The sequence below is a fragment of the Centropristis striata genome, chromosome 15 (genome assembly GCF_030273125.1).
Source record: "Centropristis striata isolate RG_2023a ecotype Rhode Island chromosome 15, C.striata_1.0, whole genome shotgun sequence".
In the NCBI taxonomy this organism is placed as follows: Eukaryota; Metazoa; Chordata; class Actinopteri; order Perciformes; family Serranidae; genus Centropristis; species Centropristis striata.
Genome location: NC_081531.1, coordinates 13,471,443 through 13,498,626, shown reverse-complemented (window position 1 = coordinate 13,498,626; position 27,184 = coordinate 13,471,443). Strand labels below are relative to the sequence as shown.

Below are 27,184 nucleotides of genomic sequence, written 5' to 3'. Positions count from 1 at the left end.
CACCTGGAGCACCGGCAGTTCACTGCAGCTAATGCTTCAATCCTGTTCATCTTTAACTTATTTTATGTTATTTTGGGGTGCGAAAAACCTCCAACTGCCAATAATAACGGTAACAGTATTGATTATACTCCTCAACGTCTTCTCCAACTGTTCCTGCCGTGACTAAACTCTACTGCAATGATGTCATGATACTCGGTCCCCTGTAGTACCAGATCTTAAGATGCGTGTACTTTATATATCCGAAAAAGGGAAACATATAGAAAACAATGTACAAACCCGTGCAGTGATTCCCAAACTGACACGTTAGAATAAATATCCAAAAACGGCAATGCTTAAATAAAAAAATATGATTATTTATACCTAACTGAAGTAACCTGGAATCACCTGTATTTTTAAGATTTTTTTTTTCTTTTCTCCTAATTAAATCTCAGGACATTAATATCAGAATGCAGCATGGTAATGGTAGCGTTCAGTCATGCGTTACACATTGTTAATGGTTTGTCTGTGAGTTTCCTTCCTGGCTCAATAATTAATGGACCATATTGATTTCAGCTAATTAATGTTTCCTGTCAAAAGTGAACAAACACACTGCAATACACTTTTAAGCCACGCTAGTGATGCCACCGTATGGGTGGTAATGTTAGTCAGCCACTTTGATCCAGACTGAAATATCTCAGGATGATGACAGACATTAATGTTTCTCTGAGAAAATCTTCTTATTTGAGAAGTCGAAACCATGAAATGTTAGTTTCTGACTAAATAATTATCTAAATAGTTGCCAATGAACCTTCTGTCAATCAGCTTATTGATTATTCAACTAAAACAAGCTGTAAATACTGTTGAGTAGCTTAATTTAAACATTTTATTATACAGTCATGGGGAAAATATTAGACCATTGTTTTCTTCAATTTCTTGTTTGTGTATTATCATCTTAGTTGTCTTTAAGGAGAATTGTTGAATGCTCGAGCTAATTTACACACCCTGTTAGCTCGAGCTAACAGGGTGTGTAATTTGACTTGTTTTACATGTCAGCTGCAGTATTTTACATTTAAGTCTAAAAAAATCATCTACTAGCAGTACTGTTTATTACAGTGAAGGTATTGATATGTACACTTGAAATGATATATTATAACAGGAGTATAAAAAATGTTTCATTTAAATGTGCAGTGGTACTGTACTAATGTGACATGTTTTCTTTTTGCTGTTGGCAGTTTGTTCAATTAGATGCAAAAACCCCACATCGACCCTTTCTGTACGCCGTTAGCTGGATCTGTTTTGAACGCTGATGTTCGCATTTAGCACAAAGTACAAGTGTGGCTAAGTACAGCCTCACAAAGCTGCTAGCATTGCTTGTTTAAAACATTTTTTCCTCTCACTTCACATAGAGCAATAACTGCAAAGCTTCTACTTAAATACAATTACACCTAAGTAATAGTGCTTCAGTCAGATTATCCAATGCTGGGACTTGCATGTATTCCTCTGGGCGATAATACATCAGCTAGGATTTAATCATCGATGTGTGACAGTGTAGATAGCCTGAGGGTTGTGATGAAATATTGACTGTCAACTGGGATCAATAAGCTGCAGTCCACGTAGGAAATAATGTACATCAATAACACAATTAGAAATAAGATTAAGGATAACTGTGTGCAAATATTAATACAGAGAACAAGGTGACAACACGGTGTCATCAAGTTAATCTTGAGGCATTTGTAATGCTCGTTGGGATAAAATGGAAAGCCAGCAGTGTCTTAAAATATGTGTGACTGGAGGGACTTTAAAATCTAATAAAAAGTTTATTAAAGATGTTTTAAGACCTTGGCTTTGGATAAAAGTGAGTAATTTTCAGGGAAAAATTGCATTTCTGAAATTGCATTGCAACATAGGGTCATTACACCGACAAGCTGATGTGGGAGTAAGTGTCTCGAGTTATTTATTCATGATCTGTTTGAATATCGTGAGTCAAAGCCACGATGTCTCTTGTATGTGTTTTTCAATGTCTTCTCAATACTTAATTTGGTTTAAAGGCCCAAAATGTGGCAACTGAAGAGTAAAAAGTCCTGTGATTATTCTCAACACGTTTTTGTAGCTTTTGCAAACACCTACAGTACATCACTATTACAGCCATGACAAACAACCGAATAAATCAAATGCTGAATAACACGGTGCTTTCAGGGCAGAAGGTCATTTCTGTCCTGATTACTATTCTATGTGTGATGAATCTGGTTTCTGTTGCCACTCTTTACGATCTCAGCCAAGCAGAATACTGTCTAGTGAAAGTGAAATCCCATTACTCCGTCTGTCATGCTCATCATTTGCTGTGGGGTAGTAAATAATCAGCATTGGCCGTTTATGTCACCAACTAGTCTGTCAAGGTCACGACACTATAAAAAAACGGATGAGACCATGGTGAATAGCTTCTATATAGGCAGCATTGCATTTGATTTATCCTAAGCTGCATTTTTAGAAAAGCCACAGCGATACATCTTTTCTCTTCACTGTGCCTGGCAAGGATGGATCAATAACAAGTTGAGTGTATTTATGGGTAATTGAAACGTTATCTGTATTTATCAAACCTCTCAGATTAGGTAAACGGATCCAGAATAACTGCTTAGTTTCTTTCTTGGATTTCTTGAATTATGAGGTGCTCATCCAAAGCCGGTGTATCACCTGCTGGAGAAGTGGGCAGAAACATTCACTAAAGTCACATAATAACAACCAAACTAATCACTCAGGGCAGCTGTAGACTCTTGTGTTCTCAATGTAAAATTACTGTTTTGTCAAAGGAGTCTGGTGGTTGTGAAGAGAGCATAGATAACAGCTTCAGGTCCAGCCACGTCAACTTAAACGAAACTGTCTGACAAAAAAGTAAAGCGGTGAATATATTCTACGTACCAAGTACACCTTTATAGATACTGAAATTTTTCTTTAGCTATATACGGTAAATATATTCAGCTGCTGCCCCCTGCACAGCAGTACACAGTGTTTGTGTCCCATTGGAAGTTATGTTATTAGTTATTAGTTTTGGGACAGAGATCATGGTTACTTCCATAACCATGATCTCTGTCCCAAAACTAAACCAAGTAGTTTGGGGGCCTAACTCTAACAAAGTACACATTTTAAACAGCAACTGGTCATATTTCATAGGATATTATACAGTCATGGAAAAAAATATTAGACCTCCCTTTTTCTTCAATTTACTGTTCATTTTAATGCCTGGTACAAATATAATTATAACAACAAAAATAGCTCATAAGAGTTTAATTTAAGAGCTGATATCTAGCCATTTTCCATGGTTTTCTTGATAAAAACCAAAATCATTATCAAGGAATCCATGGAAAATAGTTTGTTTGCGTAACACGCCGACTATGGTTAGGTACCTCATACAACCCCACTTTAAAAAATCCCAAATTTTCTTTCAAATGCTTGGCAGAAACTATGTCTTCGTTATATGTTTTTCCTTCAAACCTAATCTGTTACCCAAATTGATTTTGATCCATTTGCTGGTGTCGGTCCTGCTGAGGGCAAGCATCTGCCACTTTTTATGACCTTGTTTAACCAGGCAAGCTGAATACGAAAAGCCTCCAGTGGCAGTCTGGATAAATTGCACAAAGAGGGTGTGGGTCTCACATACCTGAACTCTCAGACTCTGAGATCGACCCACAGTCGCTGACTCATCAGAAGCTCCTGTAGAGCAGTTGAGTTTATGGCTTGTTATCTTTGCATTATTCACTTCCCCACCATGGTCCTCTCAGTCGAGGGATTACCGTCGATCCACTGACCTCCCGATCACAAACGCTCTTCCTTCCTGCGTCTTTCCCTTTCCCTTTAAAGTGCAGCATCTGCACTCAATAAAATGTCACGGAGTCGTATGTTATATCATGTCCTGGGTGGAGGAGAGGGGCCCCTCTAGCAGGAAATAGTGTTTTATTGTGAAAGCTAGCTGTGTCTATTAGAACAGCTGCATCTGAATGGCTCAAGTACAAAACATTCATTCAGCTAAAAATTCAATTCAAGCTTCCAGGGGGGTGAATTGAGCCAGGCCTTCAGTTTCTGCTTTGGCATGGAGCTTTTTATTCCACTAATGATCAGAATAAGAGCCAGATCAGAACAAAAAATGCCTCATGTAACCACCTCGACCAGAATTAACTGACCCATTCTGAGACAAACTTGACTGTCCTTGAGAGCGGGGGTATAAACCTTTTTTATAATCCATTTGAAGGATGAAAATTTGTCATGTAAATGCTCCAGTTCTATTTTAGGAATATCCGCTCTCACCCTTCAGTTAAGTGACATTTACTAGTTTCTGAGAGACTCCGACTCATGGCGGGTGCTGAAGGTGGACGACCTTCTCCCGTTTAATAACTGCAGGGGTACTGTGTTCTTATAAAACTGTGACTTCCGCAGAGAGCACAACAATAAACCAATAATGGTACCAATCACTTGATGCCCTTTAACTGTTTATTCTCTTCGGCACTTATTCAGGTTGTTATGAGGATTTTAAACTACGATATAATCTATACCTCTTCTGATACCTATAAGGTTGACAAAATATGACATTTTTTCCTTTTTTTTAATGAACAACCTTCTCACTGTGCCGGCACAGAAAAAGTCACTGAACAATGACCAACACAGTAGATTTTCTTGGGTTGATAATATGATAATACATCAGTTTTTTTTATTGCTATGTTAATTAACTAAAACATGTGATATTGAAAAAGTATCGAAGTATCCTTACTTTAGGGCAACCCTTAGCACTTACAATACTTTTTTAGACTCATCAATTAGCTTGATTTTTCTTTTTTAGAAATTAAAAATGTAATCACAGTCAGTGGCAATGGCAGTTCTGAGGAGGGGAAGGGGGTCTGAGTCTGCTCTGGCCCCCCAAATCTAAGTCGATTTACTGTCTTTAATTATGCTACTTATAAACGGTATCTTATGAAACTAGAATCCTAAGGAATCCATTGGTACCAACCATACCATGATACCTTTTTGGGAAGGAGGCTAAATAACCAAAAGTTAAAGGCTAAACTTTGGTGGCCCATTATATATGAATAAAAATTAGTTCTACACGGTTCCTGAGTCTACCTTTTACAGGCATGCACACTTTATACCATCCCATGCATTTTGAAGCAAAAATCATGTCGTTTTTAAAGATGCGTTTTTTTCGCGGACTGTATTTGAATATTTTTGCATACCGGATACCTCTTGGAGTTGCATAAATTAGGTGTCACTGGAAAGCTGAAACTATTGTGGATTCAATGAGCCCAATTTTATCGATGTGTGACGATATGATTCCCCATAGTAGCCATTCCATTGCAGTGAGAGAATTTCTTTACACTTGACCTCATTGTATAAAATGACCTGCTGTGACCTCTAGGATAATAACAGCTGTGTGAAACTTTGCAACCACAAACTAGAGACTGCGGTCATTCAGAGGATGTATGGCTTAAAATATATTGACATTAGAGATATAAATATCTCAGCAGATCACAGAAGTGCTCACCATTTAATTGCCGTGATGTGCTATTCTTGCATGAATCTCCAAAAGATTTTGCTATAGGAAATCAATTTTGGAAGCCTTTTACACATGTCTCCTAGTTGAAGCACCCCATCCCCCAATCCCCAAATTTGAAATGGTCTAACTATAACTGTCTACTGGTTAGTTAATGTGCCTTTAGAAATCCTCTAGTTTCCAACCAAATTGTAAAACCTCATAAATGGCTTCAGCAGTAATAATTAGCTTTTAGTGGGGGTCACCATCATGACAAGATTTGTATAAAATCAAAGCAGCCATCATTACTCGATGTTGCGATTCACAAAAGAGCTTTTTCACCGTAAAATGTATTTCTGAACCATTTCCGACACCCCCACTGGGTGTTTTTCTGCTTTAATGGCTTTTTGAGTAGGGCAAAGTGATACAGCCCTAATTTAGATGTATTGTGTCGAGGCGCACGGTGGCACATCTTGTGAGGGAGCCCAGAATTCCCAGTGTCACCTCTGCTGTGGACATGACTGACTAATCCACTGCCAAACTTGCCGGCTGACTGGCTGGGTGTGTAGCTGGATGACTGACTCTCAGGCTGTTTGGCTACCTGCCTTGTTGTTTCTCTCAGACTGATTTCCTCTTGATTAGCCATCTTGCCATTCGTCTGTCTGTCTGTCTGTCTGTCTGTCTGTCGTAGCTGTCGGTCTGACTGCCTGTGAGTCTGACTGGCAGCACATTGATTACCCGTGCTCTCCATCGATCATGTCAAGTAATTATAGTGAGGCAGAAAAGCCACCTAACCTAATAATCACTGGTAAAATCTACATGTGAGGAATCCTCCTTCTCCTCCTACATAATTGCTGCAGTTTGCACACACACAGCTAATTAGCCCAATGTGAAAATAAAGAATCTGTCTGCCCTAACGCCTCATTGTAACACCCACCAGCAGATACAGTACAAACACACACTGCTCCTCAGGACTGACAGCAGCAACACATCCATTAATGACAATATTGCACCAGAGGACATGACAGTGAACTTGAATGTGACATTATAGGAATAAAATGTTGGTGATGCTGCAGAAATAATAACGCACATTTTGTACTGGAGTGTCTTCAGTGCTGCCGCTGATAGTGGCGTTAATAATGGATAGGCCTACACTGTAAAGCCGCTGGTTGCAATATGATTAGCCCATACCAGAGTGGCCTATTTCCCTGAATGACATGCACAGAATGTACCTGGCTGATTGCCCCTCGCCTTATACACAAATTTACTGCTTACATTAATAGCCAGGTGCATTGTGGCGCGCGCGGTGCTGCGTAAAAGCCATTTTAATCTAAGGGAATGTAATGGTGTCTAATTAAAGAGGCTTCAAACATAACCGGGCCGGATGAGAGAGTGTGAGAGGGGGGGAAGCATAACAGATGCTGTTTATACAAGCTATCCTTTGTGAGGAAAGATGCTGGTAGCTTGATGCATGCAGGCTATCTATACAGTAAGCAGTGATGGCATGCTTAACCTACAGTCAAGGTGTTTCTTCTTGGGTCCGCTGACTTCATGCGTCGTGGCCTTGCAGACGGCTTTGCTGATGGCAGACCCGGTCATGCTGTGCTGCGCGGCGGCGATCCGGTCCGTCAAAGACTGTCCCGACATGTTACTGAGGAGGAGGTGGAGGTGGTGGTGGTGGAAGAGGAGGCAGGCGGAGTGATGGTCGAGGAGTCCGGGTGGGGGGGACCGGGGAGGACGATCAAAATGTCTTTAGAGGCAGGGAGGAGGGTAGTGCCCTCTGCGAGAATCGGCCGTCTGAGCAGGAGGAGGAGGAGGAGGTGGAGGAGGAGGACAGCAGCGTTCACCGACGAGGATCCGGTGGGAGAATTCATGCGGCGGCCAAATAAAACATAAGACGGTCACATCCAGGGAACCATTTAATATTCAGTCGAAGGCATCAAGATGACCCAGCTGCAGAAATAAGATACGTTAAAAAGCGCTAAAATGTAGGCCTGTAATTAAAATCGGCCTGAATCAAAAGTAGTATAATAATGTAAGACAATGTACAGTAAGCTGTAATGCGTCCCTGAGATGCCGGCGGGATGTCTAAACGAGAGCTGAATCCGAAATAAAGATGGCAATAATCGAAACACTACCGGTGATTATGATCAAATCTATGCGGCATCCCCTATGACTGAAGACTCATTTTTCAAAGACGATATAAAACAGCATTGTCCTTTCTTTTTTTCCTCTCTTCTTCGCCCGGTTTCTCCTCTGAATCTACGCGCAGATCCGACCGCAAACACCTCTCTGATCCACACAGCACCCCGCGCTGGCTGCCTCTAACCTTAGCCGCTTTGATTTTTTTCCTCCTTATCCCCCAGTCGTTTTAATCTTCTTACAAAAGGGTGTATTTCTGTGTTGAGGTTCCCGATAGGCCAATTGCGATTTTTTTTTCACCCCCAGTCAAACTTGTGTGTAAAATGGCAGTACATGAATCAGGTGACTTGGGAAGGAGGGTGATTGGGCCACTTTCTCGGGTCCGGGGAGGGCATCTTAAAGCAGAAAGCTGCCCCCGGTTTTTCCAGGCATCAGCTGGTTCATCACCTCGGTGCATGTGGAGAGCTCAGGAGTGAGATGTGCAAACTCTGATTACCTGCCGTCCAATGAAATGTAGACACATGGGGAAAATCCATGACAGCATCAACACAAGATCTTTCATTAGTGTGATGCTTCAGTATGATTCCTATCATGACTGAATTTGTGTGGAGTGGCCCTAATGTACTCTGTTTTATCATGATTTTAATGGCATTACAGTGGTATGTTTTTTAGGGATCCATCAATTCTGATGCTGGAAATAAAGCTGATACTGACTCAAATAGTTGGATTGGGTATTGGCTAGAATGGGGCCGATATATTGTTTAAAATCTATAAATATACTTTATACAAACTTGAATTTGTAAAAGTTAAACTCTGGTATCATCTGATGTCCAAAGTAACTGTATTAGGACTAATAGAACCAGATTGGTGCATCCTGAGTTTTCACAATCACATTATATGACATCAAAGGAAGTAATGTTTCTTTATTTTCTATTTTTATGGCACCCAAATAAAATCCCAGCAGACATAGCCTATAACATTCCTGTAAATATTCCCATTTGATGACATTTCTTGCAGCATTAAAATAATTTCCAGGAAATGTTCCAGTTTGATTCATTCAGTTCCAACACACACTCAGTATGTGTCTAAGTGAAATTTCACGGTTAAGTAAATACCATCTGGGAACATTCAGTGATGGTTCCTGCTTTGTTTTAAAGACCAACATCTGAACACATTTCTACAGAAATCAGATTATGTGACAATGGGCCCCTGAGCTCAGACATATAAAAGGCCCCACTATAGTTTTTAGCCACTTTTTGTTGTTGTTTGTGTCTCTTTGAGGTTTATTACTTGTCTCTCTGTACTTTTGTGTTTCTTTGCAGCTGTTTTATGTTTCTTTGTGGGGTTTTTTCATCTCTTTGTTTTGGTATGTGTCTCTTTGGGTGAGAGTAAGTAAGTAGGGCCTGTGCCTGTGCCCAATAGGCTCATTCAGTATTCCATCCATGTTGGATTAAATAGTAAAAGAGAAAGCTCTTGGATGGAAACACTCTCAATCTCAAACTTAAAGTTAATGTAAAATTGTTAATGCAATTTACTAAAGCCCAAGGTGACATCTCAAATATCTTGTTTCGTCGGTTCAACAGTTCAAAACCTATAGCCCCCGTGTGCCTCTCATGTATTAGCATACGTTCAGGTCACAGAGGTAATTAAGCAGATAAAACCCTCTGGGTGATGCTGACACTTACCGCTCTTCTGACAGTATTTTCAGAATCCCCAAAGACTCTTCGAGCTGGTTAATTATGTTTGAGAGAAACTCATGGTTACTTCTCCATGCTAATACATGAGGGGCACAAACTGGGACAGTACAAAACCTAAAGATATGCAGTTTATTAAGATGTAGAACAGAAAAAAGCAGGAAATCCTCACAAATCAGAAGCTGGAACTGAGGAATGTTCAACGATTAGTTCATTATGAATATATGTTGATAAAAAGACGAATCAAGTCAATGTCAAGGCTGATTTTCATATTTTAATGTTAAAAGTACTTTGACTTGAGCTGTAAGGATGTGAAGCATGCAGAGATACTACTATATACTTTAACTGGCAATGTGCAATAATGTGTGCAATAGATTTTTCTTCAATGTGCAACATATTTATGAGCACTACATAGCATCACATCTGCTTCTGGCAAACTGAATTGAAGACCTTACCTCCCTTTCTTGCCTATGTTTTACATTATATCATATATATATTTCTTTCTTTACATTTACTTGCCTAAGTATGTGTATGTTTATGTTTATAATGTATATTTTTATGTATTTTATTTACTGTCGCACTGCTTTTTGGAGTCAGCTCTACAATCTCATTGTACATGTGTATAATGATAATAAAGGCATTCTTCTCTAGATGCTGAATGCTTTGGACAACATACTGCACAGTATACGACTCCACAGACACCATTTTTATTACATGTAGTCTGGTTAATAGATAATGCAGTTACAGATGTGTTGCGTTACAAGGACAGGCTATTACACATCAAAGTGACTGAAAGAGGTTGACGCCTAATTAGAAAACATGGAATTTCAAACAACACTGGAGGCGGACTGTTCTGTCGTCACTGAGCTTAAAAGAAGCAGCACTGGGGCAGAGCAGCCCTGGCTGCTGCTGAGGCCCAGTCAACTAAACCAGGGGCCACATTCACAAAAGCTTTCTTAAGATAAAACTTAAGAAAAATCTTAAGAAAAAAATAGGATGTTCCTTAGAATGTTCTTGAATGCTATTAACCATTTTTTCTTAAGAATTGTCGTATGTTTTAGGAACTTATTCCTTTTCTCACTTAGGAAGTTTTATTAACTTAAGATCACTCGGCAGAAAATTAATTGTGGGCCAAGGGAGCCTATATGGTCTAATTGAGACATGATCAGGGAGTTTAAGATCCATTCTGTCTCTCAGAGGCCTTGGTGGATTTTGCTTCTTAGCTGCCACCCAAATATTTTCCATCTAAAAGGAATAATACTAAGGACATGGTTTCAGTAACTTGGCCAACTTAAATAATATGTTCATAGTGATTGATGGAGTAGTGTCAGTGATTTAATAAGAGAACATTGTAGTGTAATCTAGGAATAGGCCGACATGTCAAAAAGACTGAAAGGCCATTTCAATTATATATCAACTGCCAAAATGAGCTTTATGTGATGCATTCACAAAAAAACTACTCTGACCAACTTAAACAAAATCTGTTAACATATTGTCTAGGGCTAAACTAAATATTAAAGAAATCAAATAAATGTTGTACAAATTTGTTCAAGTAAAACACATCAAGACTAACCTTTTCACTGTAGCTGTTTTAAGACTGGTGAGGGCTTCACTTAAAGTTGTGAAGAAATTTGAGAAAAAAATCTAAAAACTTTAGTTTTCAAGATTCTCATTTGTTCTCAAGTTCTGTCTTAGGAAAAAACTTAAGAACAGAGTTAAGAAAAAAACTAAAGAAAAGATAAGGCTTTCTTCATGAATACCAAATCTTTTTAAACTTTGTCTTAAGAGCAAAGTTCAGAAAAAATGGCACTTAAGAAGCATTTTCTTCTTAAGAATGCTTTGTGAATCCGGCCCCTGGTCTGCTCATTGAGTTTGGCCGATCTAACAATGCAAACGATGATAGCTGACCTGGAGGAGGTGGAGGAGCTGAAACGGCACTTAAATAAGAACTGTCACCGACTCCTACGGACGTTAATCGTGGAATTGGCCTAAAATACTTAAAAACACCAGTCAAGCCCGAAATGGGTGACAAAAGATAATCACCTGGTGTTGATTTAAAAAGAAATAATGAGCATATTGGGTCCTACTATGAAGAAAAAACATCATCCCTTGCCCCCACCAACATGCTCCAAACTCCTCCTACATGCTCATTTCAAAATGCAGACCTCCAAAGACTATTGCCTGTGCTTTTTGACAGTTTCTTGCATTTATGTCATATGCAATTGTGAATGACATGTTGGAAATCTGTTGAGATGCATAAGTGAGGGATTATATTTCATATTATTTTCTGCTACAACTGTAATGAGTAACACAAAAAACAGCATATACATTTGCCTTAAGTGTTAAAGTGTGGCCACGGTACCAAATATGAAATTAGACTGCCACCACAGTGCCACCAAGTTTTGTATAACTGATATGTATAAGTTAGAAGAGGCAGGTAGCAATGGTGGAAAGTAACTATGTACATTTACTCAAATACTGGACTTAAAGTAAAATTTTGAGGTACTTTTATGTACATTTTATGTAACTTTCTACTTCTACTCCACTACATTTTGAGACATATATTGTACTTTTTATTCCTCTACATTTAGCTGACAGCTTTACTTCCTTTTCAGGTCAAGATTAAAATGAAAAACATGATACATTTAAAATGATTACCCATTTTTACAAATTAAACAACTTAAAAGTTTATTAGGTAGTTAAAATGAGCGGAGTGGAGTCATTTCACAGTGTGGTATTAGTACTTTTACTGAAGTAAAGGATCTGAACACTTCTTCCACCACTGTCTTTTTTACTTCTTTACTTTTATTTACATTTATTTTTTTTTACATTTATTTATTTTGCTTTATTGTCTTTATTTTTTATTATTTCATTATTATTTTTTATTATTATTTTTGTTTATTTATTTATTTATTTTATTATTATTTTTTCTGCGTTGCTGCGCATGTGCGGCTTTTTCCGCTTTTTGCGCAGTTTTCGCTTCTGCGCATGCGCAATGGCCAGAAATACCGCGCGTGCGCAGAAGCGAAAAAGACAGTGCATGCCCGGCTTTCCGGCGCTTCTGCGCATGCGCGGTCTTTTTCGCGTCTGCGCACGCGCGGTATTTCTGGCCATTGCGCATGCGCAGAAGCGAAAAAAGCCGCGCGTGCGCAGAAACGCAGAAAAAATAATAATAAAAATTTAAAAATTTAAAAAATAATAATAAATAAATAATTAAAAAAATAATAAAGAAAAAAAATAAATGTAAAAAAAAAAGTAAAGAAGTAAAAAAGACAGTGGTGGAAGAAGTGGAAATAAAATAATAAAAAACAAATAAATAAATAAATACAAATAAAAAAATAAAAAATAAAAAATTAAAGAAAATAAAGAAAAATAAATAAATGTAAAAAAAAGTAAAGAAGTAAAAAAGACAGTGGTGGAAGAAGTGTTCAGATCCTTTACTTCAGTAAAAGTACTAATACCACACTGTGAAATGACTCCACTCCGCTCATTTTAACTACCTAATAAACTTTTAAGTGGTTTAATTTATAAAAATGGGTAATCATTTTAAATGTATCATGTTTTTCATTTTCAATCTTGACCTGAAAAGGAAGTAAAGCTATCAGCTAAATGTAGAGGAATAAAAAGTACAATATATGTCTCAAAATGTAGTGGAGTAGAAGTATAAAGTTACATAAAATGTACATAAAAGTACCTCAAAATTGTACTTTAAGTCCAGTACTTGAGTAAATGTACATAGTTACTTTCCACCATTGCTACCTGCCTCTTCTAACTTATACATATCAGTTAAGAGTCCTCCTTCAGACACTGTATGAGGATTAAAGGGTAGGTAGATAGTTTGTGCATTATTATACAAAACTTGGTACAATTATTGTCAATGCCCTCCTGAGGATAACCCTTTAAGGTTTTATTGATCGGCCCCTAGGTGGCACTGTGGTGGCAGTCTAATTTCATATTTGGTACCGTGGCCACACTATAACACTTAAGGCAATGAAATTCATAGGGGTGGTATAGACTGGCCCCTGTAACGCACACACCCCGACGGCAACCTCTCATTGAAAAATAAAAACTCAGTCAACCAAATAGCAAAGTGGTCTAGCAGACTGATTGGTGAGCCACAGCTCAACGTGGAGACCTTGTACACAAAACAATTACAGCGCATTACTGGTTCAATTTTAAATGACAGTTCCCATCCATTGCACACAGAGTTTCAGCTCCTCCCCTCTGGGCGTAGGTTTACAATCCCTAGGTGTAGAACAAAAAGACACAAAAACAGTTTTGTCCCTGCTATGCTTTGCACAGGTGTTTATTTATTGTTGCTTTTATGTATGTTTTTACTATTTCTATATATACATTTTAACCTTTATCTACGTTTTTTACAGCCAAAACAAGTTTTATTTTATTTTGCTGTTTTATTGTTTATTTTTCTGTCTTCTTTTTTTTTTTGCTATTCGTATTTTAGTTCACATCAATATCTAAGTATAGTCTGGACCTCTAAGAACTTTTAATAATTTTTTAATTTAATTTTTTAATTTTTTATTTAACTTGCCATTTCTTAACTCCCACTGTCTTAAGTTGAAACGGGAGGCGCCTATATCACGAGATTCAGCACAACTCAGTTAACGTGTGGATATAAGTTTTTTAAATGTGTGATAAAGTATGTGGAAGTTATTAGCCTAAACGCACTTTCCTTTATTATTATTATTACAATAGATTATAAAAATGTTCACCATGTCTGACTTATATTTAAAGTTTCATGAGTTTTGGGGTATGTTCAGGCAGTGAAAAATGCGATCATTTGGGAAGAAGAAAAAAAAAAAAAATCATTAGAAATACAATAGGGACCTCGCAGGTCGTTGCCTCCTCGGGCCCTAATTATAGTGAAAATGTCCTTAGTTTTTGTTTTTGTCAACTTTTTTCATTCATAATTCAGTGAATTTATTTGAACATGCAACACATGGTAAATATGTTTACTGAGACTGGGATGTCTACACTGGAACCAAAATTCAAAACACCCAGAACTGTAAGAGTTAATAACCTTATTGGGGCTGAGATGGATAAACCAAAGGAAATAAAGGAAACATTTATTATGACCTCTTTGAATCACGCACCCAACATATAGCCCATTACAAAAAAACTAAAACTAACACTAAAACTAATAAAAACTAAACTAAAACTGGAAAACTCACTTTAAAAACTAGCTGAATTTGAAAACAAAAATTCACAACAAAATTAAAACTAAAACTAATGAAAAATGCCAAACTATTATAACCTTGCTGGTGACAGGTACAAAGCAGTACTGAAAGAACCACAGATTCTGTAAAGTGGTTCACATTTTATCTCTGCTATTTCTAATTAAAGAAAATCCACTCAATCACTAAATCCACTCATAACCTTTAGGTTGCATCCACCACTTCAATTGCACATTTAATGGACATATCTGCTAAACTGACTCCTATTCACCCCAACAACAGTCATGTCTATTCTCACTGCCAGGGATTCTTGTGTGAATTTCCCGGTAGCATGAGGGAGCAGCCTGTCCAGTCCATGATCCAGTGAAAGAGAATGTCTTTACGTATGAGCAGGCCAAATGTTAAAACAAGGAACAAATCCTCTTTATTAATGATGTATAAATAGAAAGCTTTTATTTGATTAGCAAAGAAATAAGGCAGTGATCTTTAGCAGATGGATAGCACAGATGACAGATAGGAGGCTATTAAACTGTCCAGTACATTTTTCTTTAACCAGCACATTTTCATTTTCCATTTTCAGCATGCACAGTTTTAACTGTTCTCACTTTATTTTACACACTCTTGCTTACGGACATAATAAACTAGATGATGATTGTCTGAGCAAAAGTGCAAAGAATGCAAGAAGGCTTCATGTTTTTATTTTCTATGCTGCAGACAAAAGTTTTATGTCAAATAAGCGGGCAAGAGAAGCATCGCTATAATAGTATAGAAGTGTGCTTATCAACAATAGATGTGGGTAACATCATAGAGTGTAAACAAGAAATTGTCCACTTTTCATGTGCAAATGTAACTACTTAAAAAAAACGTTTTAATACCTCTAAGAAAGAAATAATACTGTACAATTTTTTGTTTGACAATTTTTTTGTTGTCGTTAACGACAAACAAGAAGTCGACATATCAGTCTGACACACTAAGTGCCTTTTTTTCTAAAATCTAAAAAAAATTGAAACATTTTTAGTTTAAGAAAACAAAACTCTTTGCAGGAATCGAGTAAAATTTAATTGAACTCCAATCTTTTGTGCTCCAAACATCCTGTTGGCCTGCAGTGTGACCAACATTAACATTGCTAAAAAGCTCTTTTTCTTTTCCTTAATAACTATGACCTTTACAAACAATCCCTGAGCCAAACTTATTTCTGTGTTCTCACAGCTGTTCACCTCACGGTCAGGAGTCACCATTTCACACATGACGAGCAGTTGAATTGATCCTTGGTGGTGTTGGTGTATCCAGACAGGACGACGGCGCTGCGGTCTCTCTCTGCCACCGGGCTCTCCTCGTTGTTCAGGATGTGCTCCACCAAGCAGCGTGCTGCCTCGTCAATGTTTGCATTTTCCTGTGGGAGGAAATAAAAGTGCACACCTGAGAAGAAGTCATTACTTATTACATTTTTTTATAATTTTTTTCGGCACTGTGTATGCACAGTGGCGGTTCTACACAGGGGCCTCCAGGGGCCACTGCCCCTGTGAAGAAGCCCTTGGCCCCTGCTGTGGCCCCTGTGCCAAATTAATAATAAAATGGTCAATTTATAACGATTAACAATGGAACAATTTTTACCTATTTTTTTGGTCAAACAATATCTCATCATACACAAAAGGAACCCAGAATGTGTACATTGTATAATAGTTTAATAGTGCAATAAAAGCTAACTATAAAGATCATTCTCACTGTACTGCACTTTCAAAATAAAAAAAAAGTTATTGTGTACAAAAATGAGAAATGTCATTGTCGTACAAAAATAACTGTTAATGTTGGTAAGTCTCATTGCTTCAATCAATGTAGTTCTTCCAAATATGAGACTTTTAGCTAAAATAAAGGTTTTAAATGCTTAAATATAATTTCTGACTATTTTTAATGTGCCCCTCTGATTAAACACTGGCCCCTCCTTGGCCCCCACAGTAAAATTGGTCTAGAACCGCCACTGTGTATGCATGCACAGTATCGTGGTGTGCACTGTAAACACAGCTACCAAGGCTCTCTTTTGCTACACACAGCCATAACAACACTGCTGTAATGTTGAGAATGTCAGTTTAGAGATCCATTACTCTGTGGTGGAAAAAGTATTCAGATCCCTTACTTAAGTAAAAGTACTAAAACCACACTGTGAAATTACTCCACTACTGTCACAGGATCACCTGATTAGGGACTGTTTTTGTTTATCAACAGTTAATATGCTTATCACTAATGCTACCTAAACTTCAGGAGACTTTGAAAAGATTTGGAAAAGACTGTCGGACAACTATCAGCTCACACCTGCTCACATCTAAAGACAAGCGTTTAGAGTTTTTACTCCCAGCCTAGTCTCAGACAGAGATTTTAGACAGACAGTGAATTTTGCAGTGTAACTATTTACAAGAATCTACAACTAGATTCTTTTAGCATTTTTCCCCATCATGCTCTTAGTAAAAACTTACAAACTGGAGGAGAAGCAGCTTTTGGCTACAGCTGCTCTAGTGTGTGCAGTGGTTTGTGTTGAGAAAAAGAGAGAGAGAGAGAAGACGCCACAAAATGCCTCCTCACAAAGCTGAAAAAGGGTTGTTTTTCTGACATGAAAAGTTGACTATTTTACAGTAAAAATAGATATAAGGAAGAATAAAGGAAAGGGAAATGTAGAAATAAATCCATGATATACATTTATGTCCTATTTAATTATAATTTGTTGAATTGAATATTTATCAATAAAATTTATCATATTATTTATCAGCTCTATCAACTCTCATTTAGTTAATCATACATTAATCATCGGTTATTTATTACTTATTTATGTATACATTAATTAATACATTTTAACAGCGGCCCCAAAAATCCCACTCATGGCCGTAAATATATTACATCACTATATTTTTATTTAGGACTGAGCTTACTAGCATTATTGTGATGTTACTTTTTCCTGTGGAAGTGGTTTTACTGCCCGGTCTTGAACTGGGGACCTTTCCCCTGCTCATCTATTGGTTGTTGATTGTGTTACGTCACTGCGACTTGAGATAATATCAAACACGTTTGACATGATCACAAACCCAAGACTAGGAAAAGACTGATATGAAACAGTGCAGATTACTACCTTAAACTTAACGATGGAGATGACGGGAGTGCTGTGACTCCAGTAAAACTCCTAGATTTACTAAAGACTTTCAGTTTTCAGTCTGGGACTGTGGAAATCTTTTGGTTTAAGCCCAGCATTACTCTCCTGTCATTGCAGATCCTGCCACACTCATCTGGCCTGCAATCACCTCATTCCCCTCACCTGTGCTTTCCTGCCCACTTCCACACCTGGCCATCATTAACCTCATCAGCCTCCCCTTCAGTCTCCCAGTCAAATACTACCCATTCTTGTTCACCCTCTGTCAGATTGTCATGCCCTGCTCTCATCCTGCTGGTTTTGCTCTGTCTCGACTTGCCTGCTACTTCAGCTAAAAATTTTTTTTACTTCTCTCCCTCAGTTTAGTTTGCTTCCTTTGTTTGCTGCCTAAGTTATTTTTTGCTACCTTAAATAAATTTCGTTTTGGACACTCTAAAATCATGCTTTTGGGTTCAGTGCTTTCTGGGTCGCTTACAACTACAAGTAAAAGTCCTGCATTCAAAACTTACTTCAGTAAAAGTATCAGCATCAAAATGTATTTAATGTATTAAATGCAAAGGTACTCATTATGCAGAATGCACCCCCTCAGATTATTTGTATTGTAAATATATTAATTATTTATATGCATATTTATGTGAACAGTGTTTTAATTTTGTAAAGATAGGGCTCTACTTATGTCTGTAGTCTGTGGCCTACAGGTTAGGAATTGGGCTAGTATTGAATCCCAGGACTGACGGGTCAAGGGCTGAAGTGCCCTTGAGCAAGGTACCTAACCACCTCACACAGCTCCCTGGGTGCAGTAATGTGCAGCCTTCTGCTCCTTGCATGGTGTGTTCACTTGTGTGTAAACACACAAAAAATAATGGGTTGAATGCAGATGTTGAATTTCTCCATTGTGGGATTAATAAAGGATGAATCATAATCTCTTAGTTGATGAGGTTTAATTTTTAAAAAAATCAATGTAATGTAATCAATTTAAATTGATGTGTGTAAAAAGTGTAAAAAGTACAATATTTGCCTCAAAATGTAGTGAAGTTGAAGTATAAAGTTACATAAAATGGAAATACTCCAGTAAAGTTCAAAGTACCCCAAAACTATACTTATGTACAGTAATACTTGAGTAAATGTACGTAGTTACATTCCATCACTGGTCCAGACTAACCACCGGCAAAGAGTAATGTGTCTGTTTTGAGTCACAGTTATAGTCATAGTTTAATGTCTGCTAGGGAGTGTGTGGTTAGCTTAAGTGACAGGCTCAGACTGATGTGTGCACACATGAGGGGTGTGGTGTTTTCACTCCATCAAGCCCAACAGTCTGCACCTGTGGATGGAATCAATTAAGCACAGCAAGCTGCAGCCACTCTGGGGGAAAGGACACTGGAGGAGAACCCTTGAAGAAGACACAAGATTTGAACCTGTTCTTGTTTTTCCCCACACACCACAACTTTGTATGTACACTTTTTAAAAACTGAACAAACGACACTCTGGCTGGCAGTCTCAGGGAGGGAAAAAGGAGTAAAAAGCCCGTTTCGGTGCGCATATGAGGAGGCTGGGTGAGTCTGAAAAACAGCATAACCCCTCTCAGATGTAGGGAAGAATCCCACTCACCCTGGCAAGTTTAGGTCTCACTCTCGCGTAACTGCAACAAGCAGGGAAAGGAGACCGATAGCTGTGTTTGGAAATACGAGCCCAGGTTGGCTTAGCAATTATAACAAACAGCCTCAAGTGTATGTGTGTGTCTTAAGATGCATGTGTGGCAAACCGTGACACTTTTAGTGTGTAATTGCAGAGATACTTTTGTAGAAGCAGAATATGTTTCTGTCTTTATTGCGTCAGACTCATCAGATATGTCGGTGTCTTCTGGTTGATACTGCTCTATGTCCCCTGGCTCATTTTCAGTAAAATATGATCCAGAATGCTTCAAACTGGAGATGTGTACTGTGCAAGTCACCAACCCTGAAATGAATTATTCTTGTGCGTCTTGCATATCTGAACATGTCTGTCTTTGTTTGTTTGGTTTGTTCAGCCTCTAACTGAAGCTCAGGGGGTTGGGAGAGGAGCTGGCTGTCAGTGGACTGTTGTCTTATTGAGCTGACAATATGTTAATGATTTAAGTTTTTGCACTAAATATTGTTTTATAAACTTATATTATAACTGGGTCGAAACCGACTCAAACACAAACGTTATGATTTTCACCAGGGCACTGTATAATTTAGTGAAATGTATTCAGGAGTTCCTGACAAATTTAAAAAGCCTTGATGCAATAAACAAGTTGTGTGGTACTTTTATGCATTTAAAACCTAAAAACGGGTCGATGGCGACCCTAACACCGGAGGAAGGTTAAAACCTTTTATCGGTCGTATTTAAACAAAGTGGAACAGAAGCACAAGCAGAGAAGAATCATTACGTTAGCGAACTGACTCAGCTGACAGTTATATAACAATATGTCGTGAGTCTGCAGCACAGAACCTTAATGTGTAAGAGAGTGATTTATTTACTCTTTTCCAAAATGAGGATTGTTATTTCTTCTGCCATTAGTGGCCACATCTGTCTACAAATGTCTAATGCAGCTCTTTTCAGTCAGAATGGAGCATCATAACATCTCATTTTCACCTAATTGAATATCTCGCTTTTTTATTGTGGCATCGCTTACTAAACTAATGAGAAGCCGACACGATTGTTTGTGTTCCGTCTGCTGAGACAGACAGGACACTAACTACATGACTGTCTCCGCCTCGCGCCCTGGTGTGTAACTCATTAGATGAGCTCTGAACGGGAGGAAAAGCAGAAGGTGAATTTACACCAGACTGCAGACATTCCTCTATTTTTTCTCTTGAGAGCATGGTAAATAATGTTTTCTGACTTTTAGTGTTTGCACTGAAACGCCCCACGGTCGTTTTCAGAATCATTTATTTTCATCGTGAGCTTCTGTTGTAATAACACACGGTAAAATTGAGTTAACTTGACTGTGTAAATTATGTATATAGCAAATAACTGACTCAGTCCTGAATTAAGTCTTTTAGTCTTTGCCTCAAGTCAAGCCTCCTTTCAAACTATTTCCATTTGGTAGTTAATCAAAAAAAACCCTCTAACCTTTTATATTTGCATAGAAACCACTACATATTAAATTATTTGTGGAAAATACCACCTCAACCTAACTCTAAATGTCTTTTCCACTTATTTGAGTGGAAAGCTCCGGAGATAATGTGCCTCTGGAGCCATTTATCCAGTGTCTCTTCTCTGGTACCTTTGCAGAGGTCTCGAACCAGCCAACGAAGCCGTTCTCCCTGCAGAAGGAGTCGAGTTTTGGCTGCTGTGAGGACAGCTGGTCTGACTTATTGGCCAGCAGTACAGCTGGAACTGGCCTCCCATGATTCAGGGTCACCTGAGGAGAAAGAATGACAGGTGAGATGATGGTTGTAAAGCCTTTAATATCTGCCAATTAAAATGGAATTGTCGGAAAATGTGTTGTAAAATAAAATCTTTGATTTGAATTTTAACACCTTTCACATTTATAAATTGTTAAAGTCACCCTCACGTTTTAAAGTTTGTAAAACACTTTTATATTTGGTATGTCACCATGGTTACAGAGGATGCTAATTGAGTTCCCATAAATACATAATCATAATTATTAAAATGAACCTGTGTAAAATAGTCATTTTTTGAGATCTCCTTATCAAATTTGAACTGGGAGTAGGTAATACTTTTTACTTTGATCCCATTGTGTTTTCCGGCCAATAAGTCCTAGCTGTAATGATCTGCAGGCCTAGCCTGGGTATATCCATACTGCCTTGCGCGCTCAATTTAATTTCGAACTGCAAGACAGTCTGATGTCCATGGCTATTTCTTAGCCCTGTTTTAGGGATCCAATCACAGAGCGGGGAGGAACGGCAAGACGATGACGCGTACTGTTCGACAGACGGAAGCTTGTAGTTCTCTAGTTTTCTTACAGATCCAACATGGCTGCAGCAGACACGAAGCTCTTTCGATCTAGCTGTAGACAGTGTTCTAGATAGTTTAGAGTCAAAGTTTATTTCAAAAAGAAGAACAGCGTTTGACTTTACACTCCTGTTTCACCACGAAAAAGGATGTTTTAGCCTTGCTTCCGACAGGATTTGGCAAAAGCCTTTTCTACCAACTAGTCCCGCTACCGCTCGCTGCTGTAACGCTGGTGATCTCACAGCGAGCCGGGGGACAGCGGAGCCGCCGAGAGACCCGCAGCAGCTCGTCTATTGTCCATAAAATCAGTGGCTGAATGACATGAGGGGGAATAAGGTGTAAAAATGAATAATCTTGCAGAAAGCAAGAACTGGACTTCTAACTTTTTTTTTTTTTTTACTTCCATCAATCAATAACAGTAGCACTTACAGTTATTCTGACTCTTGGGAATACACTCCAGGGTGTTACCTTTAAAATGTGACCAAAACCACAGATTTACTTCAAACTATTTAAGAACTGCTATTAATTTACATTTTCATTGGGGGTTTTTTTTTTTAGGCGTTTTAAGGTTAATTTGCAGAAACGCTAAGGGGTTAACCTGCTTTTTCCTCCAAAAAAAAAAAGATTATTTAACTCACGATTGTATTACTCACTGACTTTGATAACATGCTTATCGAGCTTTTTTTTATTTTAACGTCACTTTATAACCGATTTTCTTCAATAATAAAAATATATGTAAAAACATAAATAAATATGTAATATAACATTAATATAAACACTTAAATAGCATAAAATATATTTGATTAAAAAAATAAGATTAACTTTGTTGTAATGTTACTATATATATAATTAACATTTTGGTAAGCTATATTCAATATATTCTAAATGGTTGAAAGTGCACCACTGTAAAGAATGGCATGCATCAGATTTATAACATAACACAAAATAAAATGAGAGACTATGGTAAAATAATCATTGTCTTGTTCATCATCGACCAGTACGATCGACCACACTACTATATAGAACACATAGAACATATGCCCCCCAACCGAGAAGACAGGATAAAGTGATACCTACATTAAAAAAAATTACAGGAAGAAGGGGGCAGTATGGAGTATACAGCTACAATTCTTGTCTTCATAACTGTTGAAGCCAAAATTGTCATTGAAAATAAACTGAATGGCCCAGCCTTAGTTCAGAAGCATCTGACATGTGCTTTAGTTGAAATATACTGACACATAAAGTATATTTTGCCTCTGCTGCTGTGTGCAGGCTGTTGATGTCACTTTACATGAATTTTGGGCTTCCAACTACAACTCCTCAAACTACTTTTAAAGAGTCCTGGACTTTGGAGCTGTCGACACACACTGGTCCCTCTGACAGCTGTTAAATCCTTTCTAAGCATAATCTCACTTTGAATTTGTTTCTGCAGTGAGTGAAACCCAGGTGACTACAACAACCTACTGAAATACTGCAATGAAAATTCAGGATATTTTGAATAAAATGTGGATTATATCGCCGCCGCCAAGTACTGATATTTAGTGTTCCGGCGGCCGGTGGGCTGTCAGTATTTTCGCTGTTTTTGTTTTTTTCAGGAGGCTATCGTGCCCTACAAAGCCTAACTGCAGTAACTACATTTTTGGTCAAAGTCGAGTTATAACTAGAAATGAACTCCTTGATGTCTGTTTTATCTTGTGACAAAGTTTTAGATTTTAATTGTGGTTTATTTCAGAGAAATAATTATAGAAAAATTGCAGTAACTACAAAATCCAACTCAAAACCAAAGCAACCAGTTGTTGTCGTCCATACATGTTTGATATCAGTTGAGTTCAGTTTGACTGAATACTTTGTTGGTCAGTCTGTGGGTTTGACTCTCATTGTGGAGAAATAAAAAGACTGAACTGAGATGATTAGAGTGAGGATTTTCTCTTATTTGACAAACAATTCTTGATTGAATTTAATTTTTGGCCACAAAAATTAAATTCTTAACTATTTAACTATTTAAGTTAAATAGTTAAATCTCAATATATTGCATTGCAATACTCACCATATCGCAATAACATCATATTGCGACTCAAGTATTGGGATCAAGTCGTATCGTGGGGTCTCTGATGATTCCCACCTCTAATGTCTGTACAGTATCTGTGGGTTAAGCTTTCTTTCTCTTTGAGAAATGTATTTCTTTAATGAAGTGGTTCTCAAATGGGGGTACGTGAGATTTAAAAATAGACATTTAAAAAGTAGCATCCATTCAAAAATCCTTTAATAAACATTTTAGGAAAATATAAGTATAAGTTCATAAAATTAATTTTATATTCAGTAGGCTACTCTATTTAATTCCCCTAGAAACCCAGAGTCTCCCCCATACCAGGATGGTTCGACCCGACCTGTCATATGCCACCTGGCATCACCTGTCAATCACTTCAAAACTCAAAGATGGAGTCGTGGTTGAAGCGTAGCAGTTATAGTTTTAAATGGTTATATGGTCACTGTTTTTACTAAATTAGTTTCAATCATGACATTTCAGTGATGAGAAATATTTGCAATACATTTAGTCATGGATTATTAACATTTAAAATGTGTGGGGTTTTTTTTAAATGTTTGAATTTTGTATGTGTTTATCAGTTCCAAAGTTTAATAAATCAGACTGATGGCACAGCGCTCTGTTTTTAAGTCTTTTTTTCCCTTTCAACCAAAAATGCTTTGCCCTGGTTAGGGGGTAAATCACTGAAATTTTTTTGAGAACCACTGCTTTAATGGAAACAATAATACTGTCTTAATGTAACTTAACCCTTTGATGCACAACATGGGTCTAAAGTGACCCGACTGAGTTTTTATTATCTTTGCAATAAATTAATTTCATCATACAGTATTTCCTCAACTTGTTTTTGATCATTATAAATCCTAATTTTTTTTTGTTTTAACTTTGTACTTTTTGAATAAAAACCCTTTTTGTATCACTACGCTTCTAATGCACAACACGGGTCAAAAATGACCTGTATCTATTTTCAATGTTATTTCATGTATGGCTGAGTGTTTTTATATTATACATCTTTGAAATAAATGTATTTTATCATTTATTAGTCCATGTATTTAGTATAAGTACAGTACAAATTATTATTTTTTTATAGTATTAGGTCATTTAATTTGAAATCTTGAAATTGAAAAATTTGGATGAATGGGTCATTTTTGTGTGTGAACTTGATGAAATAATACAAAAACTGTTTCTTCATAAAGTATGACAAAGTATGATTTTATGATTAAAATATAATACTTGGACTATTCAATCATAAAATATATTGATTAAAAAAGCACAAAGAAACACACAGCCAGCATGAAGTAACATGGGAAATGATTGCGGGTCATTTTTGACCCATGTGTATTAGAAGGGGTGTCCGTATGTTGTGCATCAAAGGGTTAAAGGTGTGAAGGAAAGGCCTCAGTCCTTGCTGACCTTAGAGTCCAGATCATCCTTCCACTTCAGCACGGCGTCGAACGTGGAGGCCCTCGTCACGTCAAACACCACCAGAGCTCCCACCGCCTCCCGGTAATAGACACGAGTCATGTTCCCATACCGCTCCTGTCCTGAGACACACAGGACAGCCAATCACACACACACAAATTTATCTAAAGACACTTTTCAAGTCTGTGAAAGTGAATCAACTCACAGCACGGTGTATTAGTGATGAATATAGCATGTGTGTGTGTGTGTTTATTCTACAGTAGTTGCCATCATGTGACTGATATTATGAGCATGGGATTGCTGGAGTCACAGCAGGCACAAGATCTACATTCCTCAACCAGGCTTCAAATGGCAGGGAGGGACCCAGGCATCCGACAGACAGACACACACTCCCTACAAAAACCTTCATCTCATCTGCTTATGTTCATACAGTAAAACAAGTAAAAAATGCCACATTTTTGCATTAAAGTGTTGCAGTCTGTCTTATTCTATAGCCTATTTTGTAAAGTAGTATTAAGTTAAAGTCCTGCATTCATAATCTTAAGTAAAAGTTTTAAAAATTAGACCCAAGATACCCTAAATAAAAGTACTTATTGTGCTCATATTATTGATTTGATGATTTGCAATACTGTCAAAATATATTTAATGTTCACAGTGTTTCATATGCTTCTACTTTCCTAAAACTGCCAAAACTTGATTTCACAAGCTCATTTCCAAAGCAGCTTTAAGAACTTGCAGGTTTTCACAGCTGCTGGAGGTGAAACAAAAGGGTTTTGTTTCCAAAAATCCTCAAATATGCATTCTTTCCTCCAGAAAAAAATAAATCCCGCAGAGCTTTATAGTTTTAACAATCACATGATGCAACAATAAACCCTGTAAGTGCTGGTTGAAGTTTGACAGACCTGCTATGTCCCACAGCTGTAGCCGGATCACAGTGTCGCTGTCCCACTGCAGCACCTTCAGGGCGAAGTCCACGCCGATGGTGGCTCTGTAGTGCTGGGAGAAGATCTGGTGCACGTACCGCTTAATGATGGACGTTTTCCCTACTCCCAGGTCCCCGATGACCAGGACTTTAAACAAAAGCTCCTGCTGCATGGCTGCAGCTCTGCAGACACACACAAAAAACTCCTCGGAGAATTACAGTAACTTTTTTTGAAGGATGCTGGTGCACAGTATCGCAACAGAACTGTTAACCAGCTAGAATTAAGTCACGAAAAGGAGAAATTAGGACATTTTCTTCAGTCCAGTGCACAAACAAAAATGTTATAGTGACCCAGTGTCACCGAGATTAGCAAAAGAAGTGTTGAAGCTCGCCTGAGATCAGTGTAGTCCACCCGTCCGGTCACACATGACTGTCTGAATCCGTTTACTTCGCTGCCGAGCTCCTGTGAGCTCCAGCACGCCTGTTATTAACTTGTGATGCGTTCAAACGCTCCTAGGGAAAAAAAATCCGCTTTGAAATTTGTCACGCAGCTGAGTGCATTTCAGGCTTAGTGCCTTTTCAAAGATAAAAGTAGCAATAAAACAGTACAAATTTGACTTGACTGTGTTTTGTATGTGAAATTTTAATTTGCAATGTAATTAATATATCTATCTATAGAAATAGGGCCTACAAAAATAATGTTCCAAATAGTATTTTTTTCTTCATAAAATAAGCTAGAGAGTTTAATATTCAAAATATATAGCCGAACATTAAGAGGCAACTATAAATATATATTTTGAAAATATGCACTTCTGTGTTTCAACACAGGATGTCGGTGTTGTTGTCCTCTCCCATGTTCATTAAAAAAATCCTTAAACCTATCTATTCAGCCAGGCATTTGATTAGGAATGGTTTGTATATTAATTTCTTTACATAATTTTATTTGACATATGTTGTAAACATTTTAGCCTTTTAATATAGGCTACCTAATTTATTATATTTAGTCTTTGTCTGGGCCATTTTATCCGTTTTTAGTCTAGCCTTTATTTGTTGTTATTATTATAGCTTTTGAATCCATTTTATTGTCACTATTTTTTTTATTCTTTTGTATTTATAACTACTCTTAATCGTTTACTAGGTTGTTTTAAAAAAAAACTTCATTTTTATTTTTTCATTTTTATTGTCTGTGTGAATTGGTCTCA

General features: G+C 37.6%; 2 protein-coding genes and 1 long non-coding RNA gene across 4 annotated transcripts in view; 1 reads left to right on the top strand and 2 right to left on the bottom strand.

Annotated features, from left to right (window-relative positions):
• LOC131986382 (phosphatidylinositol-binding clathrin assembly protein-like) overlaps window positions 1–8,016 on the bottom strand; it is a 30,299-nt gene extending 22,283 nt beyond the window's left edge. The window contains exon 1 of the mRNA XM_059351295.1: window positions 7,012–8,016. Coding sequence (XP_059207278.1) covers window positions 7,012–7,141 — 130 coding nt within the window. The 5' untranslated portion in view covers window positions 7,142–8,016. The remainder of the gene's footprint in view (window positions 1–7,011) is intronic.
• A 7,737-nt stretch (window positions 8,017–15,753) lies between these two features.
• Window positions 15,754–26,556, bottom strand: rab38c (RAB38c, member of RAS oncogene family). The gene is made up of 4 exons (XM_059351296.1): window positions 25,963–26,556; window positions 25,052–25,182; window positions 20,906–21,043; window positions 15,754–15,915 (listed from the first exon to the last, which is right to left on the bottom strand). Exons 1-4 carry the CDS (start codon window positions 26,153–26,155, stop codon window positions 15,754–15,756), a joined length of 624 nt encoding a protein of 207 aa, XP_059207279.1. The 5' UTR covers window positions 26,156–26,556.
• On the top strand, window positions 18,986–24,507 carry LOC131986384 (uncharacterized). 2 transcript variants are annotated; one of them, XR_009395696.1, is made up of 3 exons: window positions 18,986–19,211; window positions 20,914–21,063; window positions 23,944–24,507. It is a non-coding gene; the product is annotated as an uncharacterized LOC131986384 (long non-coding RNA). The 2 variants fall into 2 exon arrangements; XR_009395695.1 differs by lacking the exon at window positions 23,944–24,507 and adding an exon at window positions 23,030–23,222 and having other exon boundaries at window positions 18,989–19,211.
• Window positions 26,557–27,184: the final 628 nt, after the last annotated feature.

What these genes read in the sequence shown, in the direction of transcription:
- rab38c (XM_059351296.1), bottom strand. Translation starts at nt 26,155, where the DNA reads ATGCAGCAGGAGCTTTTGTTTAAAGTCCTGGTCATCGGGGACCTGGGA. An exon ending in ACAGCTGTGGGACATAGCAG is followed by an intron (nt 25,183 to 25,962) that starts GTCTGTCAAACT and finishes TGTGTGTCTCAG; the next exon opens with GACAGGAGCGGTATGGGAAC. An exon ending in AGGATGATCTGGACTCTAAG is followed by an intron (nt 21,044 to 25,051) that starts GTCAGCAAGGAC and finishes CTTTCTCCTCAG; the next exon opens with GTGACCCTGAATCATGGGAG.